This window comes from Chrysochloris asiatica, unplaced genomic scaffold (assembly GCF_000296735.1).
Source record: "Chrysochloris asiatica unplaced genomic scaffold, ChrAsi1.0 scaffold00213, whole genome shotgun sequence".
Taxonomy (NCBI): domain Eukaryota; kingdom Metazoa; phylum Chordata; class Mammalia; order Afrosoricida; family Chrysochloridae; genus Chrysochloris; species Chrysochloris asiatica.
In genome coordinates this window covers 4,296,423-4,317,059 of record NW_006408731.1, presented here as the reverse complement: position 1 = coordinate 4,317,059, position 20,637 = coordinate 4,296,423, and the positions used below count along the sequence as shown (strand labels likewise).

The 20,637-nt window shown below is 38.6% G+C and overlaps 1 protein-coding gene across 1 annotated transcript in view; it reads left to right on the top strand.

Annotated features, from left to right (window-relative positions):
• The window catches only part of LRRC16A (leucine rich repeat containing 16A), a 441,803-nt gene that overhangs the window by 299,823 nt on the left and 121,343 nt on the right, over positions 1-20,637 (top strand). The window contains exons 16-19 of the mRNA XM_006872823.1: positions 9,112-9,181; positions 18,366-18,447; positions 19,536-19,635; positions 19,744-19,798. Of these exons, the coding sequence (XP_006872885.1) occupies positions 9,112-9,181; positions 18,366-18,447; positions 19,536-19,635; positions 19,744-19,798 (307 nt within the window). The remainder of the gene's footprint in view (positions 1-9,111; positions 9,182-18,365; positions 18,448-19,535; positions 19,636-19,743; positions 19,799-20,637) is intronic.

The window sequence follows — 20,637 nt, the reverse complement described above, 5'->3', positions numbered from 1 at the left end:
TCATTGAGATGAAAGACAGTATGTGATTTGTTGGATGTAAAACTGATGATCTGCTCTGAAAACCTCCACTCAATTCACAATATAAAATGGTTAAAAAATTAATAAAAAGAACAACAAAATAATGAGTAGCTTCTGCCAAGAAAACTCCACAATCCTGCTGTCAGTTTCAGCTCATCAGGATCCTATAGGACAGAGGAGAACTGCCTCCGTAGGTTTTCCAAGACTGTAATCTAAACTGAAGCTGAACATCTTTCTCACAGAATGACCAGCGGGTTCAAATGTTCAGCCTACTGGTTAGCAACCCAACACTAAACCACTGGGCCACAAGGGCTCCTGAATTCATAGATTAGCTACAAATAGCAAAAGCCTCACTCTTAAGTCATATATTAATAAAGCTCATTAATCAGATATTAATGAAGCTATCAACCAATATTTGAAAGGAGTTCCATTATATTTTAATCACATTTACTTACCACATTTGTTCAACTTAAATTGAGACTCTATAGTGTGCTAGACAGCATGGAATACTGAGTAGAAGGCAAAGACAGACATAGTCTTTGCCTTCATAGTTTATCAGCGGTAGATTAACATATTCAAAATAGCTTTATTGGGAGGTAAGTTGCATTCTAATGTTCTCAATATCGTTAAAGTCTTTAGATTCTCTCTTCATTGATTAGCATAATTGGTTTCATAGACTCTTCCACAGCCCAATGACACTGGATTTACTATTAAAGATGGGCAAGTGGTAGTCAAAGAATTCATGGAAAAATTCCATTTTCTTTCAATCCACATTTTTCCATAAGCTTTTTGAAGCCCCGCCCTTATATATTTACAAACATTTACTTTAAAAGTCTATTTGCTAAATCTTATGAGTGATTTTTAAACATTGTTAATAATGTCAAATCAGTAGTCTCTCCAGCTCTGTGTTTTACTTGGTGAAAATTGAGATGTAAGGAAAAGTGCTTCATGACTGAAGATTTCTGTAAATGAAATTTTAGAAGTGGCCCTCAGCATCCTATGGCTCAATATCCGTGAATTCAACCAACATGGAGAGAAAAATACAGTGGGGTGAGGGGAAGTGATTGCGTGGGAACATAAAGTGCTATTTACATAGCAGTTACATTGTATTGTTGTTGTTGGGTGCCATCAAGTCGGTACCGACCCATAGCGACTTTATGCACAGCAGAACGAAACACTGTCTGATCCTGGGCCAACCTCATTACTGTTGCCACGCTTGAGTCCGTCGATGCTGCCACTTGGCCAGTCCATCTCATTGGGGGTCTTCCTCTTTTTCTCTGACCCTCCACCTTACCAAACATGATATCCTTCTCCAGTGACTGCTCCCTTCTGATTACATGTCCAAAGTATGAGAGGCAAAGTTTGGTCATCCTGGCCTCCAAGGAGCACTCTGGCTGCACTTTGTCCAAAACGGATCTATTGGTTCTTTTGGCAGCCCGTGGCACTTTCAATATTCTCCTCCAACACCATAACTCAAAAGTCACAATTCTTCTATGGTCTTCCTGTCCAGCTTTAGCATGCATATGAGGTGATTGAAAATACCATGGCTTGGGTCAGGCGCACCTTAGTCCTCAAGCTGACATCTTTGCTCTTGAACACTTTAAAAAGGTCTTTTGTGGCAGATTTGCTGCTAATGCAATATGTCCTTTGATTTCTTGACTGCTGCTTCCAAGAGTGTTGATAGTTGATCCAAGAAGAATGAAGCCCTTGACAACTTCAATCCTTTCTCCATTGGTAAGAATGTTGTTTATTGGTCCAGTGGTGATGACTTTTGTTTTCTTTACATTGAGATGTAGTGCATACCGAAGGCTGTGCTCTTTGATCTTCATCAGTAAATATTTTGAGTCCTCTTCACTTTGAGCAAGCAAGGTTGTATCATCTGCATATCGCAGGTTGTTAATGAGTCTTCCTCCAATCCTGATGCCACGTTTTTTTTTCATATAACCCAGCTTCTCAGATGATTTGCTCTGCATACAGGTTGAATAAGTATGGAGAAAGAATACAACTTTGTCGCACACTTTTCTTAATTTTAAACCATTCAGTGTTCCCATGTTCTGTTCAAACAACTGCTTCTTGATCCAGGTACGGATTCCTCATGAGCACAATTAAGGGTTCCGGAATACTCATACTTCGCAATGTTGTCCATAGCTTGTCATGATCCACACAATCGAAAGCCTTTGTGTAGCCAATAAAGCACAGGTAAACATCTTTCTGATATTCTCTGCTTTCAGCCAAGATCCATCAGACATCAGCAATATCTCTCATTCCATGGCCTCTTCTTGAACCTCTGGAAGGTTCTCTGTCAATGTATGATTGTAGCCGTGTCTGTATTACCTTTAGCAAAACGTACTCACATGGAATATCAAAGAGATTGTCCGATGATTTCTGCGTTATGTTTTTGAGTCACCTCTCTTTGGAATGGGCACAAATACGATTTCTTCCAGTCAGTCGGCCAGATAGTTGTCTTCCAAATTTCTTGGCAGAGATGAGTGAGTGCCTCCTGTGCCACCTCACTTTCTTGAAAGATTTCAAGCTGTATTCCTTAAATTCCTGGTGCCTTGTTCTTTTTCAATTCTTTCAATACACCTTGGACTTCCTCCTTCAGTATCATTGGCTCTTGATCGTATGCTGCCTCTTGAAACAGTTGAACATTAACCATTTCCTTTTGGTGCAGTGACTCTGTGTGTTCCTACCATCTTCTCTTGATGCTTTCTGCATCATTCAGTAATTTTTCCAGAGCATCTTTCAATAACAAAAGTAGAGGATTGAATTTTTTCTTCAGTTCCCCCAGCTTAAGAAATGCTGAGCATGTTCTTCCTTTTTGGTTTTCTGATTCCAGGTCTTTGCACATTTTGCTGTAATATTTGGCTTTATCTTCTCAAGCTGATCTTTGAAATTTTCTGTTCAGCTCTTGTATCTCCTCATTTCTTCCATTTGCTTTAGCATCCCTACACTGGAGAGCAAGTTTCAGTGTCTCTTCTGATACTCGTTTTGAACTTTTCCTACTTTCTTGTCTTCTTAATGACTTTTTGCTTTCTTCATGTATGATGTTCTTGATGTCATCCCACAACTCTTCTGGTCGTCGGTCTTTGGTGTTTATTGTATCAAATCTGTTCTTCAGATGATCTCTAAATTCATGTGGGATATATTCAAGGTCATGTTTTGGCTCTCATGGACTTGTTTTCATTTTCTTCAGTTTCAGTTTGATTTTGCATATGAGTAATTGATGGTCTGTTCCACAGCCTGCCCCTGGCCTTGTTTTGACTGATGATATGGAGCTTTTCCATCATCTCTTTCCGCAAATGTAGTCAATTTGATTTCTGTGTATTCCATCTGATGAGGTCCATGTGTATAGTTATCTCTTATATTGTCTAAAGAAGGTATTTGAAATGAACAAATCATTGATTTTGCAGAATTCTATCTTGTGTTCTCCAGCATCATTTCTATACCCAAGGCCATGTATTCCAACATTGATCCTCTTTGCTCCCAACCTGTGCATTCCAAATCAGTAGTAATGATCAATACATCTTGATTGTATATTTGATGGATTTCAGAATGAAGAAGTTGTTAGAATTCTTCCATTTCATCCTCACTGGCTGTAGTGGTTGGTGCATAAATTTGAATAATAGTGGTATTAACTGGGCTTCCCTGTAGGTGCATGGATATTATCCTATAGTAGACTGCATTGTACCTCATGACTGATCTGGATATGTTCTTTTTGAGAATGAATGCAACAGCGTTCCTCTTCAATTTGTCATTTCTGGCATAGTAAACCATGTGGTCATCGGATTTAAAATGTCCAATACCAGTCCATTTCAGCTCACTAATGCCTAAAATATCTATGCTTATGCATTCCATTTCATTTTTAACAACTTCCAATTTTCCCAGATTCATACTTCGTACATTCCATGTTCCGATTTTCAATGGCTGTTTACAGCTGTTTCTCTTCATTTTGATTTGTGCCTCATCAGCAAATGAAGGTCCCACAGGCTTTACTTTATTCGTATCATCATGGTCAACTCTACTTTGAGGAGGCAGCTCTTCCCCAGTCGCATTTTAAGTGCCTTCCAACCTGAGGGGCTCATTTTCCGGCACTATATCTGACAGTGTTTCTCGGCTATTCATAAGGTTTTCAGTGACTAAATATTTGGAAGTAGTTTGTCGCTCTTTCTTCCTAGTCTGTCTTCATCTGGAAGCTCATCTGAAACCTGTCCACCATGGCTCTCCCTGCTGGTATTTAAAATACCGGTGGCATCGCTTTCAGAATCACAGCAACTCACAAGCCACTACAGTATGACAAACTGACAGACGAGTGGTGGCTGTTTGGTTTTAAGTGGAAACTGTCTGTATAAATTTCGAGGAGATCTATTCACATGCATAGTAGAACCCTCCAGGGGTGGGGGTGGGGTCTCTATTCTCTTAGGTATCCCCTCTAGCCACCAGAATGGAGGTGTGCAGACAGCGAGAGACCATTGAACAGATACAAAAAAAAAAAAAAAAATGTCCACACCTGCATCTCCGTGGTTCTGTCAGGCATTCATGGCTGTTCTGATCCTTTCCCTGCTTGGTCTCTCCCACCAAGAGAGCAGCTGAGCATCTTAAATTAGAAAGCAATGGATTTCTTGATTCTGCTACAAATTCCCTTAGCTGTAAGCCTTCCAACGTTCTAAATATTCCTTTATATGTGGTTCAGAGTTCTAGCACCATCCCCTGAGTTGCTTGGTCCAGTATTCTGTGTTGTTGGTGATGGAGCTCCTCACTCTACATTGTATTAGGTATTATAAATAATCTTGAGGTGATTTAAAGTATACCAGGAGGATGTATATAGGTTGCATACAAATACTATGCCATTTAATACAAGGGACTTGAGCATCCAGTGGATTCTGGGTGAGTGAGTGGGGGAGGTAATCCAGGAACCAATACTCAAGGTTACTGAGGGATGAGCCTATACACAAATTAAATACAATTATATAGCCTGAAAAATCATCATAAAATTGGTACCAGTTTTATCTGGTGGCATAATGATTAAGCAGTGGACTCAACTGAGAGGTGAATCCCTCAAACTCACCCAATGGCTTCTCTGTAGCAAAGATTTAACAATCTTCTTCTGTGAAGAGTTAAAGCCTAGTTACACCCTAGAAGGCAGTTCTAGTCTGTTTTATAGGGTTGCCCCGACTCAGAATTGACACCACAGCTCACAAAACCCTATGCTAGATACTGTATTAAATGCTTTCAACTTTAACATTGACAACAATTGTAGGATGTTAGTAATCTTACCTTAGGTTTCCTGCTGAGGAAATTGACACTCAGAAGCTAAGTGATTTGCCCAGAATCACTGTTGTTGTGTGGATTTTCAGGAAAGCCAACTCTGAAGTAGAGATTAACATGGAGAACATTTATTAGGACGTAATTGAGATTACCATTGGTTGGAGAGAAAGGGAGGAAGAAAGCAGGATTCATAAGAGGGAGAAGTTAAACTGGGAAGCCACTTGGTAAGAACCTCAGCAGACCCTGTTGGAGCTTGGAGTTAGGATGACCCTTCAGAGTCCTCAGATGCAGGCTGCCCTGGAAGGAAGGGTTCAGGGCTGTGTGTTAGTGTCCGCCCTGTTAGCCAGTTGTCACTGGCTCAGGATTATACCTGACTCCACACTGCCTTAAATTCTACTAACATTGTACGGAAGGGGGAACCCTTGTTACTTCAAAGGTTTGGGATCAAGAGCCACTAGAATAAGCTAGAGAAAAAACAATTTCTTTTGAGAGTAACACTTTAGACTTGGACAGAATATTTTTCATAATATTCCCACTTTATTTGGAATTCTTTATAAGCAATACAAAGAATATAACTGATTACTACTTTATCATACTTTTCCATTGAGGCTGCTTCAGTCCATATTAAAATATTTTGGGAGTTTTAAAGAACACCAGAGACTCTGGTAGTACCGTGGGGTAAGCATGGGGCTGTTGACTGAAAGATCTTCGGTTTGAACCTACTAGCTGCTATGTGGGAGAAAAGACTGCTTTGGTACAGATTGATAGCCTTGGTAACCCTATGAAGCTGTTACATCCTGCCCTATAGCGTCACTATTTAAGTTGTCATCAACTTGACAATAGTGAGTTTGTTTTTATTTGAAAATACACAGTGATGCTGTGGGGTTCTTTTTTGTTTGTTTTTTTAATGTTTTATTGTGTATTGTGTGATAGTTTACATGGGGGAACATCAGTTTTACATTCATTCCATCATACATCGTTTCATTGCCCTAGTTACCATCCGTCCATGCATCATCACCCAACCATAGGGTGTACCCTGCAAGCCTCTTCCCCCCCGCCCCGCCCCACCACGGTCCTCAGCACACATCCCCTCTCCATCTCTGGATCTCAAGTCCTCAGCCACTCCATCTCTTCACGTCATCCTCTCTGTCTCAGTCTCAGGCCTCACTGCTTCTCTGGGTGGGGTCCTGCTCTCCGCTCTTCTCCATTGATGGTCCCAGGGCCCTCCGCTCCTAGACTGACAGGTTAATCACTAACCTCCTTGTTATAAAATATCCACCTTTACATTTCCAGTCCAGTGATGCTGTTCTTGATGTTTCCTGAAAGAAGTGATTCGCATGTGTCACAAGACTGGCATTTTGTTCCACCATCACCCAGAGTGCAATAGGAGCTTAAATTTGCGGTTCACTTTTGGTCTCCCTCTCCCTGTCTTCCACTCTCCTGTTCTCTGAGCCTTTCTTGCCTTCCTGCCAGACAGTACCCCTCCTCCCATCCTGTCTCCCTGGCTGAGTACTTTTAATAAACCTATTAAATGTAAAATTATAACTAAAGTCACATATCCAGAGCTGGGGAAATGAAGTACAAATTCTTCTCTTAACCAATCTTTTAGTAATGATCAAGGATTGAGAGGATAATTATTAGAACAGTTTCTTCTAGCTCCGCATGTGTCCTGCTAGAGTTTTCCCCCAGTGTCCACTCCACTTTGTTGTTGTTATTCTGTTTTATTTTTATTAAGGACAGTTTCAATGGGCTATTTCTTTTTACTGGTCTCATGAGCGGTTGCCTCATAATCATTAGCCTCTAATAGTTAAAATATCCGAAAGCATCTAGTTGTCTACTTGGCTTTCATCCACATGAAAGAAAAGTAAGAAGCATTTTCCATCTCAGCATTACGAAAATGTCATGCCGGAATGTGTGGGCTAAGTTCTAGAAACTCAGTATATGTTTGAAGGGACCTCTTAGGTTATGTCTTTATTTTACTGATGGGAACTTGAGACACTGAGAGGAAGAGTGATTTGCTGAAGGTCACCCTGCTGTTATCCAGGACACAGGCCTGGGCTCTTGTTCTCAGCACAAAGCTTGTTCAGCTGTATAACTCTGCCCTCAGGAGAAGAAAGAGGAGTCAGAGAAGAGCAATTTTTGGTAGGAAAAAAGAATTGATGTAACAGGTAATTAAACCTCTGCTCAAGCATGTTCACAGAGGAGACAAACCTGGCTTTTCTCACAGGACAAAAACACTCCTGACTCATAGCAACCATTTAGGATAGAGTAGAACTGTCTGCCCCATTGCATTTCTAAGGCTGCAATCTTTATAGAAGCAGGTGGCCACATCTTCTCTAACCCCTTCCCCAAAGAGCTGCTGGTGGATTAGAACCACTGACCTCCTGTTAGTAGTCAAGCACTTAACCTCTGCCCCACCAAGGGTCCTTTCTCTTAGGAAAGTCTTTAGAGTAATGCAATAGTGAGCTGAATTAAAGAAATTAAATAAAAGGCATTCCTTTCAGAATGCTCTGAGATGGGGTTTCCTTCTGCCTGGGAAAAGCAGCTGAATCCCTCCAGCTTTGATGCCTCTTGCTGGGGAGCTACCTCAGTGGATGGGTCCAGCAAATTCTGGGAAGAAAATCTCAGAGACTTGGCCTGAAATGCAGTGAAACTTGTGAAAAGTTGGTTTTTCAAGTTTTCCGCCTTTGACAGGGCGCAGTCTTAACCACTTGTCTGTCATTTCTTTAAGTGGAAAATATTTGTGTTTTCTTTCTGGCAGGTTTCTGCCTTACACATGATCCAGTTTTTGCCAGTTTTACTGTAATTCTCTGCCATCCCATCTCTCTCCTAACCTGGGATATTTCTAGAGTATGCTGGGCAGTTCTCTTTCCTGGGAACAATGTGAATCCTCACTCTTACAGTCCGGTTCCTCTCTGCTTTGTATTACAGTTATGTGCGCATGTATCTGTTTCCCTTGCTCCAGCCCAGGAGCCATCGCATACTCATTTTGTAGTCCTCACAGGACCTCGTTTAGGGCCTTCTTTCCCTTCTATCTAATTTGATGGATGCATGTGCATGTATGAAATGTTTGTTTCAAGCCTACTCAGTGGTGGTGAATTTCACAGGACTGGTAAAAGTGGAATAAATTCTTTCTCTTAGAGCTGTGATCTTAGTAATTAGTCCAATCTCCTGGATTTTCAGATAAGGAAATACATTTTCAGAGCTGTCCTGTATGCAGTTTGTCCAGTGACTATCCAGTGGTTGGACAGCGAAGATTCTGGATTCAGATTCCAGAGTTGGGCCTTATATCCCATGCTTGGGTACCCTCTCCTATCCTACCTCTTGAATGAACTCATCTTGATAGAATTTCATATCCTGGAATAAGTGGAACCTGATAACTTCACTGACACATTCCTTAGAGGAAACCAGCTTTGACTTTGCCACATTAATAACAATTGCCTAATAATATTCTAAACATTATTAAAGTTGTTCTCAAGCAGATGCAGGTGGGAATTTTTCAGTGATGAACACAATTTAATCTCAGTGTGCAATTAGGTGTACTGTTGGGTTATTTGCATAGGAATAACAGTGCTGTTGGGTTTTGCATTTTTGATGGGCCTGTGCTGGGTCAGACAGGAGAATGTCGTCACAGCCTTAGTGAGCTGCAGAAATGCAACTGACATTTTAAACTGGGAGATGGCGCTCTCTGGGTGCTTGACTCTGTGATCCACAAAAAGGATTCTTCTTTCTTGGTGTTTACATTTGGGGACAGGAGATGGGGGATGGAGTGGGGTGTGCAACATGTAGAATTCTGTATGTAATGTTTCTGTTTCTTCCCTGCAGAGCACTCTTATTGGGGCTGGCTTGTAATCATAACTTGAAGGGGGTGTCTCTTGATCTCAGCAACTGTGAGGTAAGACCATGTTTACAGTAAGCACCGGAATAGATAGTAGCTTCAAAATTGCTTTGTCTTTTTCCTGGATAAAAAAGCATGATACTGTGATTCCACCAGGTATAAATGAAGCAGAAAAACACACATTAGTGAAGTTTCTGATATTCTGTGTTTTGTCTATAAACAGTCAGAGAATACCATTCAGAAAGCATTGATGTGTGTTTTTAATGACTTCCCACACTCCAAGTCTTGGTGCCTGTTGTGAAGTATTTTATGATGAACTCTTGAGATTTAAAACTATAAACTTGCTTTACCATCATGATAAGTGTCACACACAGAATTTCTTTCAGGCTACAAATGCATGTAACCTAATTTATATTTACATGAGGAAGAATGTGACAAAAACATGGCTTGAGTGTCTCGTTTGGGGTCCTCTCTTATGTCTCTTTTCTTTGAGTATCTACCTCAAGTCCAATCTTTTACGTACAAGGAGGGCTTCTAAAAGTTCATGGAATGAAAAGACCATGGAATTTTTCTATGAACGTCTTGAAGCCCCCTCGTACATGCTTGCTTGAGTAAGACTCCTAGGGGTCAATCCTAGTTTTGCCATTTCTAGCGATTGCAAACCTCATGGAATTACTTGATAAGGCTAAATTTCTGCATCTGCAAACTGAGTATAATATTAGTACCTCTTCCACTGGATTGTTACAGGATTTAAAGGAGCTCTTCTTTGAAAACTATGAAGTCCCTGGTGTAGAATAAATGGTAATGCGTTCAACTACTAGCCGAATGGTTGGTGATTCAAAACCTACCCAGAGATGTTTCAGAAGACAGGTCTGGTGATATGCTTCTGAAAGGTCACCTATAGATCAGTTGAAAACTCTATAGATCAGTTCTACTCTGCACACATCAGTCAGAGTAGACTTTACAGTAACAAGCAGAATCAGTCCTTGAAAACTTTTAGCACATTGTAAGCAAATAAAGGATTATTTACTTAGACAGTTTATCTGTCCATCCAGCCATCCCTCTGTGCATATCTCTATAGAATTTCTCCCCTGACTACTTCAGCCCTTTGTGATCTTTTGTCTAATCGTCTGTAGCACTTAGTGACAGTGAACATGGATTTGGACTCTGAACCACAGAGCACATGGTAATTAAGTCTTAACTTGCTTTCCCACTTAAGGTGTAATTTTCTGGAGGGCAGCATTTGCTTTGTTTTGTGTTTCCCTTAGCTCCTGCTTCAATGCCAGGCACCAACCCAACACTAAATGTTGTATGAGATGAATGCTTTCCAGACCTGAAAAGTCTACCAACTGACAAGTCTGAAATTATATGATAAACATTCTTAGAGTAGAATTTTTTATTGCTTTTGAGCTGGGTGAACACCAACTGGGTGATTTTACTAGTCTTGTTTGGAAAAGGAGCAAACAAGCAAAAGAAAGTGAAACAACAGGAAATAAAGGAGCATCGTGGCATTTTCATGTGTATATCACTCATCTTTCATTTATAAAGATGGCCCATAAAGTAGAAACCAGTCTGGCAATATGAATTAATTCTCTGTTTATTAGTACTTGCTACATGCTGATAATAAAGGCTATTTCATGGGGAATAAGTAGGAGAAAGGGGATGGGAAGGTGTGCCCTAGCAAAGCACATGAACGAAAACCAACATCAATCACAAAGTTGGTAAACATGAACTACTATTAAATCAAACCATAGACTTATCAATGACCTATACTGTGCTTTTACTATCTTGATTAAAGACCATGACTGCTGCCATTATAGTGGGGGTGTGGTGGCTCTATAGGATAAGCACTGGACTGTGAACCACAAGGTCAGCAGTTTGAGACCAGCAGCTACTTTGTGGAAAAAAGATGAGACTTTTTGCTCCTGCAAAGATTTATAGCCTTTGAAACCCTGTTCAGGTTTGCATTGAGTAGGAACCCACTTAACAGCACTTCACCATAACAACAGCCATTGTAATATCTCCCATCTCATTCTGTGACCAAAGCTGGAATGATCTATATGATCATCTGATTTCCTTATGTTGTAACATGTAAAGAAACTGAGGCCTAAAGGAGCTGAAATAATCCAGCTTGCCAGCAACACAGTCATAATGCAAAAACATTCTAATGATTCTTACTCCTTTGTTGTTAACAATAACACTGACAACAGTGCTTATCTCCACATGTAATTCACCAACCCTATAGATGTTTGAGGCTGTAATATTTTCCATGCATGAATGCTTGGCGCTTTGAGTATTAACCATTAGTCTTTATTTTTTTGGTAGGTTATATAATATTCTCAGAAAGAAACTTCTACTAATTTGGAAATTTAAATTAATGCATATACATTTTATTCATTTGATTTATCTATATTAAATTACAGTAAACCTAATCCATCCCTACTCTTGGCATACGAGTCAAAATCACAATAGAATATAACACTTCTTTTGATGATTCAGTAAATCTTTAAGTCTAAACCGTGGTGAGGAATGAAACTTCTCCCAGCTTCCATCATCTTTGGAAGTGATTTTCACAGGAAAGACCTACTCAGGATGAGGGCCCAAGTGTCTGAAGCAAAGAGCTGGATCACTTTGAACAAATGCTTCTATAGTATCTGATGTGTACACAGTAAGAGTTCAGTACCTTGTGCAGGTGATCGCTTAATACAGCAGTCTACCAACCCCAGAGATGTCACACAGGACACTTGGGAAATACCTTGGCGTCTTTTTATAAGTAGATAATTAATACAAATACTTTATACAGTTACTGATCCATACTGTATGCTGCCTTCTCTATTCATACTTAATTTACCTTGTGAGTTGGCCTTGTATTTCTCAGGGATTTTCTATATTCCTCTGAAAGAGATATTTTATACTCATTAACTAGAATGAGAGAGGAGATTTACACCTTAATGCTATTAACAAAAAGTCCTAATTTAGGTATTTCTAAATTAGGGAGTCATTTTACTACATCACAAACATCATTGTTACTTGGAAATTTAAATCCAAATTTCTGGTCTAATCTTTTGGACCGTTGTTGTTGTTGTTTTAAGTGCTGTCGAGTAGGTTTCAACCCATAGTGACCCTATATAGGTTTTCGAAGGAGTAGCTGGTGAGCTTGAACCCCACCCACCTTGCAGTTCAAATGGATTTGCAGTCTGGCGCATTAACCCACAGCACCACACCAGGACTCCTTTTGGACCATGGATTACTGAAATTATAGATTAATTTCTATATTTGTGGGATTTTTTTTTTTTTCTGTTTAAGGTGTTCCACACTAACTGTATTAATACTTAATTTCCTTTCCCTTCACCAGTTAGTCTTTTAGTACAGCAAAAGGGTGATGCTTTTTCTATAAGAAATGATTCAAAATAGGCTTTGGAGAAAAAAAAATGTCCTAGCCAACTGTGGACACTTTGGAATAAAAAATGCTTCCTTTGAGAGCTGGCTCATCCACTTAGCTTGTCAAAGGACCTAATGTATTTCAACCTCTCACCTGTTGAATGGAGGTATAATAGTTTACAGGGATAGCATTTGGCACATTGTTGGGCCCAGTATATCTGGGGAAGAAGATTACTATTGAGAAGTCATACCAAGGATCTCAAAATGTTCATAGGAAATTGGAATTAATTAAAAGATATTAATCCCAGTTTTTCATGAACTTTCTGAAGCATCCTTGTATTATGAATGTTGTTACAGCCTTTCTAGGAATTTTTGCATAGAAACTTTGCAAATATTCTATTACTACTAAAACAGATTTGGGAATTGCCTTCAAAGAGCTGTTAAATCATTCAAGAATTTGTCTCATCAATTTATATTCACATCTGACTTTTAGCACCAAATGTTCTTAATCTCCATGGTCAGATTTGCCTCTGACTAACTATCCTGTGTCTGATCCTAATGCACTCTCAGAGGGTAGGGACCTGGCCACCACTGTTGTTGTTCAAAGGAAGGTATGTTTTCCAGTGCGCTAGAGTTGGATTCCAAAAGAAGAGCTTCAACACTGTTAAGAATGGTAGTATTAATGTTGACATTTGTGTGTTACGATCTCCGGTATCCATGTACATTAAAGACATCTGTGCATCTAGGCTGTTTTGTTTTTACATCTTATGACTTCGTAACTACACGTCAAGAAATGAGTTCAGTAAATACTTGTAGTAAATGTTTCAAGCTTAGTTTCCTTCCAAGGGAGAGAAAGAAGTTTGATGCAACAGAGAAGAGGCAAAGACCAATTATAATGAAAATTAGTTGTAGATCTGGTGTGGCCTTTGGAATTTTAAGGAGAAAAAAGCATTTCTGTATATTTATACTATGATCCATTGCAAGGTCTTTTGGTGACAAGTAAAAAAAAAGAATGCCAAATTCTAAAACGTGTGATGAAATGAGTAAGACACTGAATAGAAGCTTTTGAGAGAATTCCACTTAATGTGATAGTTTCAAACCAGGTTTGAAGTGAGGAGATGGGTTTGCTCTGTGTGTTTAGTTTCATTGTTGGCCCTGCTCACACATTACTGGCCTAGCAGACTGGGTGTAGAATGAAAAACTGAACATGTTTCACAGGACAGGAAACATACAAGGGGCTTCAAAAATTCATAGGAAAATTCCATGATCTTTTCATTCTGTTTTTCTACTAACTTTTTGAACCCCCACTCCCCTATATGCAGCTTGAAAGTAAGTGTTGAGTCTTTCTTCATTTCTTAACTGCCTTTTGGCATCCATCCTTAACTACCAATTGGACACTTTGAACTAGATACTGTCAAACCATTTATTGTTCTTGGAGAAACCTAGACTTTTCACACTTTAGGTGTGAATGTTTCCCAGCATCTTATTTTTTTTTTTTTTTCAAATAAAATCTGAACCCCTACAGAATGAAAGAGGATAATTTAGAGTTACTATATGTTTAAATATATAATGTATGGCTGCCACATCTTTAAAATAGCAACTGATTATGAGGAAGAGAAGAGAATTATTAAAAGTTGGAAGTGTGTGTTAGTTTTCATTGCTTTTCTCCTGACGTATGAATCATAGACTATTAGATGTAACTCTACACAGTGAACTGGTATGCATTCTTTGAGAGAGAGGATTCTACCCTCTTGAAAGAAAATGGGATTTTATTTTTAACATTTGAAAAAAGTATTCAATCACATTCACTCCTCTTTGATCTTGCTTTCTTTTAAATAATGCTAGTGTGTGGGATCCAGATGAGGGTAATTTAAAAACCAGTTTTACATGCACACAAGCCTACCCAGCCTCTAATTATGCAAATTTATTTAAAAGGATTTTCATTTACAGTAATGGAAAAGCTTTTACTGTCTGGGGAAAGTTTTATCATAGGGGGAATTTTAGGCATCTAATAACTTGTGAATTCATTCTGATGTTCCAGGTAACTGAAAGATTAGTTACTTTCTTACTCAATTTTTTGTGTTTTGTATTGGGAGCAAAATCTTAGTTGGATGTATTTTTTTCTGATTTTTTACATTAAAGATTTTTTTATTTTTTTGAACAAAACATTTGAGTTTTGTACTGTTACTTAACATCTCAAATTCTATACAATTTTTTGAGTGTTGAAAAAAATGTACAATTTTGAGTCTAACCATAATACTTAAAATTTCAAGCATAGTGAAATTGTACTAGGGTCATGAAATAATGCATTACAATTGTGCATTTTGCCAACTATTTACAACTTGTTTTGCTGTCTCAACCAGAGATTTCTTGTGCTATTGAAGGGTAAGTACAAAACAAATACAAAAAACAAGTTGTGCTTTTTACAGTGTGGCGCCAGAGGTTTCCAGAGTTTAAGCTTTGATAAGGGAACACTTTTTACACTGTCTTCCAGTACTGTGGGAATCATTTAGTGACGTTTTTAGCAGTTCCTTGCTGGTTGAGGTTTCACCTCAGTATAGGCCTTTGATGGGTGACCAAAATCCTTGCTTAGGACACTATAGGAAGGGGTGATTTTGCTCCCATGAGGTCCGCAATTTAAATCCATACAGTATTTGGCTCACAGTGATTTCTCAGATACTGCCATTGATGGTTTACTGTGAAATGGAAGAAGATCTTGGTTACTGCGGAATGGTATTATTACTGAAAGTTTTAAACTTACTCTGGTAGGCACATATTAAATATTGATAGAAACTTTGCTTCTCTGTTTTTGGTCTACTTACTACTAATCGCGTTTTTGTTTTTTCTCCTTGGGCTTTCATTAGCTTGGCCATTGTGTAAGTACTTTGCCAAAATAAACTGCAGTTTTATCATTGGTGAATCCATACATTAGGATGTATTGACATATTGGATTATAGCAACTGGCAAATGTGTTCATTTATGTATACATGCCACCAATGTCACCAATCAAGAGTATTTATAAAATAAAACTGAGTAATAAGATGCCATCTGTTTTCCATTTCTAAAAATCGAGTAATTGTCTTCTACTTTATATAATAATAGGATGTAGAAATTTTCTTGTTGAAATTTTAATCCTCAACAGAGAAGTCAATAACAACAAATAATGAAACTTTAAAGACTTTTAATGTTTATCTGCTTAAAAGCCAAATTTTATGCTCTGAAAATTGAGTCATATTTTTCTGTGATTTGAGGTTCAGTGATTTCTTGCTTTAATTTTCACACAGTCTACATACACATACACTTCTTAAGTATTAACAAGCGGTGATATGACCTTGAACAGTGCCAGCGCTTCTCAGATATTTGGTGAAGAACTAGTTTTATTGTTTGTTTGAGTTAAACATCCAATCTATTGTAGAACAATAGTTTTATACAGTATAATATAAATGACTGAGTAGTTGTTTTTCTTATGTGCCATTGAGTTGGTTCTGACTCATAGTGACCTTGTATGGAGTTTTCGAGGAGCAGCTGGTGGGTTTGAACTGCCGACCTTGTGGTTCGCAGTCCAGCGCTAATCCTACAGCACCACATCAGGAGTCCAAATGAGTGAATAGGTTCCTAGTTTTCATTTTGGGAACTTGGTGGTTCCATACCATGAGCACTGAGCCAACAGCTTCACAGTTCTAGATCCTGAGTTACTCCATGAGAGAGAAATGATTTTTTTCTGCCACAAGGAAAATTTAAAGCCTCGGAAACCCTATACAAGGTCACTATGAGTAAGAACCGACTCAATGGCACTTAACCACAAAACAGTTTTTATTATAGGAGCTCTAGTGTTGCACTGTAGGATAAACATTGGAGTGCTAACTGTACATTTGGCAGTTTAAACCCACCAGCAACTCCATGGGAGAAAAATGAGGCTGTTTAATGCTCCTCTAAAGGTTTATGCACTTGGAAACCCATAAAGGGTTGCTGTGAGTAGGAATTGACTTGATGGCAGTGAGTTTATTTTGAATTTTTTTTATTGTTCGATTTGTCAACCTAAAATGATTACTGAGTCCTGGTATGGATGGACTGTAGGATAAACACCGGACTGCTAGCCACAGGTTGGCAGTTCAAACCTACCAGCATTCCTTGGAAACCCTATTCAGCGTTTCTATGAATCGACAGAACCTTCTTATTGGCACTTAACAAGAACAGGGTTTCTAAAATGTTTCCAGTTGGTTTTTGTATTTATTTCATCTCAAATCAATAACAGACTGTTAGGAGACTAGCACCAGCCCATGATGAAGAAGACTTTGATTAGTAGAGGGCTGGGCCAAGTCTAGAGATGGCATGATGGAATAACTCAGTGGGGTGCTCTGATTAGTGGAGAGCTCTTGAGAAAACAACAATTTGTAGTGAAGTGAGCTTGGTTCTCTCTTGGCAGTAGCGCCACACAGTGGGATAGAGAGGCCCTGCAGCTGTGGACTTGGTTTCCCTAAAGGTTAAACTAGCCTCATGGGAGTTATGACCTTGCTCTTCAAACTCATGTCAACACCTCACGATAATCTGCTGTCGCTCTAAAAAGTAGGAATGGCTGAATTTTAAACACATCAAATAGAATACTCCTGAATAAAAAGTAATCCCAAAAGTTGAGCAGAATTCCACTTAACATTACAAACAACCAGAGAAGTTGACAGATCCCTGTACGTTGATAAGATTAAACATACCATCAAAATACTTCACAGTGCACAGGTATCTAAAATACTGAAATAAGTATTCTTTAAATACTAAAATTTGACCAAGTAGAATGTATCACTTTGTATTATGAATTTGGGAGATGTTCATGTATGTTTTAGTTTTCCATGCGCCTTGGCACACATGTTTTCAATAAATGGCACTTTCTGTTCCTGTATCAGACAGTAAGGTTACTGAGCCAAAGGATCACAGTTTGGGAAACTGCATCCTGCCCAGCTCCTTATACATAATCAGAAATGAACAACATTTACCGAATGAACTCTGTAACATTTGCTTTTGGTTTCCTAGGAAAAGATAAAAGGTATTGATTTTTATAGGTTGCCTGTGTCTTTGGAGTTAGTTAGGCAGTGAGAAGAGAATGTAATATGCTCTTAGTTTTATTATGAACCTGTTACAATTATAATATGTTAGGTTGAGCAAACATCTTGTTCTTCGGTGGCTTGAGTTTGCACAAATCATCTTGTAATCACTTAGCTGAAGTATGGCTTCTTGAAATGGTTGACATTCCAAGTCTTGAAATGGTTGACTTCATTGTCCTTTGGTTGTTTTAAAGGACCTCTGGTGTCACAGTGGGTTAAGCATTGGGCAGCTAACCAAAAGATTGGCAATTTGAACCCACCAGTCACCCTTAGGAGAAAGATGAGGAAGTCTGTTTCCATAAAGATTTACAGCCTCAAAACCTTTTTTTGGTCTCTGTGAATCAGAATTGATTTGACAGCAGTGTGTTTGGTTTTACTGCTAAGTTGGTATAGAGTTACATAGCTCTAATCCCTTCAGATCTAAGAAGACAGCACCTGTTTCAAACATATAAAGGGATTTGTTAATTTTCCAAAAGTCATAAATGAAGAAAGTTCTTAGAATCTTCCAGCAGACCTAGGTGGTTTTATGCTTACATCTTTTACTAATTTCTGATTTGACTTTGAGTAGTTATTAATGTGTGACAATCAGCATTAATAACTAGTGATTGACTTTCTGTCACTGATATATCTGTTTTGGAGTTTGCCAACTTTCTTTCTTTGATACTATTTTTTTATGACTCTCCTCAATTTTTTTTTTTTTTTTTTCTGGTTTGCGCTTGCAGCAGGTGAAGACTTTATCTTGTGTTTGATCTGTGTTTTTCCAGCTGAGATCAGGAGGTGCACAGGTATTAGAAGGCTGCATTGCTGAAATCCACAACATCACCAGCTTAGACATCTCTGACAATGGTAAGTCAGAAATCCTATTTTTGAAGCAAGTTAGTAGAGGAAGGAAAATATTTTAGCCCTTATGAATATTAATAGAAATATGATAGTATGTCTTGACTAATAGGACTTTTGGTTTAATAACAAAGTTTTATTGATGGAATAATAAAGCTGTATTGAAGTCTTACTAAGTGGATTTCATGGCCAAATATGCAGGGTTTATACAGGGTTGCTGTGATTCAGAACTGACTCGATAGCACTTTAACAACAATAACACACTGAAATAGGGGTTCTTGCATGATGCAGTTAAGTGCTTGGCTGCTAATCAAAAGCTTGGCGGTCCAAGTCTACACAGGATTGCCTGAGGAGAAAGGCCTGATGAGCTACTTCTGAGAAATCATCCATGAAAAACTCTATGTTGTTGTTAAGTGCCCTCAGGTCGGTTCTGACTCATGGCAATCCGGTATAGGATTTCTGAGGAGCAGCTGGTGGGTTTGAACTGCCAACTTTGTGGTTCCCAGTCCAGTGCTTATATCCTATAGTGCCAAACCCTGTAGAGCACAGTTATTCTCTGACACTCATGGGTTTGCCATGAGTAGGAATTGACTCCACAGCAAAAAGTTAGCCAAGAAAATAATCATCAGTACACTGATAAAATTAAATATCTAGTCTACCCTTTCTCATTCTTGGTGATAATAAAATTATGTCTTGTTTACTTATTCTGAAGTATATTTCATTATCTTGATGTCTTCAGATGGTAGTAACATGTTAGTATGGACTTTAAAGTTGAACTCCCATTAACCACCTGTGAGTGGTATACTAGAACCTTCTGTCAACGTGAGGAGGGAGAGATGAAGCTTTGTGCTTGTATTTATTCCTATTTCTTGCTGACTTGTTTAGCCGCTGATTGTGTAAGAGATGGAGGTGAGACTTTGTAGAGCGTGAGAGTCTATTCATGTGAACTAAGAGGAAATGTAAACATTCCTCTCCATATAAAAGATAGAATCCCCAGGCCCCTCATGATGGTGGGGGACAGTATGGTATCCAACTGTGTCTGTGAGTTTGTTTGTACTCCTGGATTTTGATTGTCTTCTGACTCTGATTCTTTACAGGTTTAGAATCGGACCTCTCGACCTTAATAGTGTGGCTCAGTAAAAACAGATCAATACAACACCTGGCATTAGGCAAAAATTTTAATAATATGAAAGCCAAGTAAGGATTTTGATGTTTTAAAAAAGTATATATTTAAATGATGAAAATAACCAGCTTCCTGAAACTTCTGATTTAACTGCATTGTCTTCATCTTTAAAATCTCTTTAGAAATCTGACCCCTGTTTTGGACAACTTGGTGCAGATGATTCAAGATGAAGAATCAGTGAGTATAATTTTCAACTTTTAACTAAAATGGTTTATTTTTGCAATTACTATGAATTATTTTTCCTGGGATAATGCTGATGTGCTTTCAAATCACTTTATCCAAGTTTTCATATTCTATTATTGTTATGGAAAGTAAAGAGTACCAATGTTTTAGTTGATTTATGGAATATATTTGAAATTTTCTTATTTTTCACTCCATTCAACATATCCAATTAAAGGAAAATTGTATTTAATACAAGAATAAGTCAAGAAGAACTGCTATTAGGGTTCCAGTTCATGTATGCACTTTTTGATTTAACGTCGTGGATGAAAAGAAGCATACATTTACTCTTAAATTCATCTTTTAATAAAACCTTACTATTTTCCAGAACTCCAGTTAATGCACTAATCTGCAGGCTTGAATTTTTACAGTCTAGTTGACTTTCCGACCTTATAGCATATGAAAAACATCATTTTGCTAATTTGAATTTCATCTAGTAATTATATGGAATTAAGACACTAAAAAAGTTCTCCATCGCAAATTTCTTCTTGAGCTATAGTAACCTATCTTGGAGACTTCCGGTTTGGCAGAGGCAGAGCAGAGTCAGGTAGGACAGGCTCCGTGGGGGAGGGGCTGAAAACCCAGAGATGCCTGTCATGGAACAGCACCAGAGCTCTGGATCTAGCATAAGGGTCAGGGCGTCAGTTTCCCGCAACCGCCAGTGGATAAATCCGAAAAAAGGGAAATGTTGTAATTTAGAAATCTGTCAAGACACGGCACTCCCTCTGCCCAGGTGGAGCTCAGAGGGCGGGGCTACAGCCAGACCTGCACAGGGAACCAGCACAGTGACATTTGCA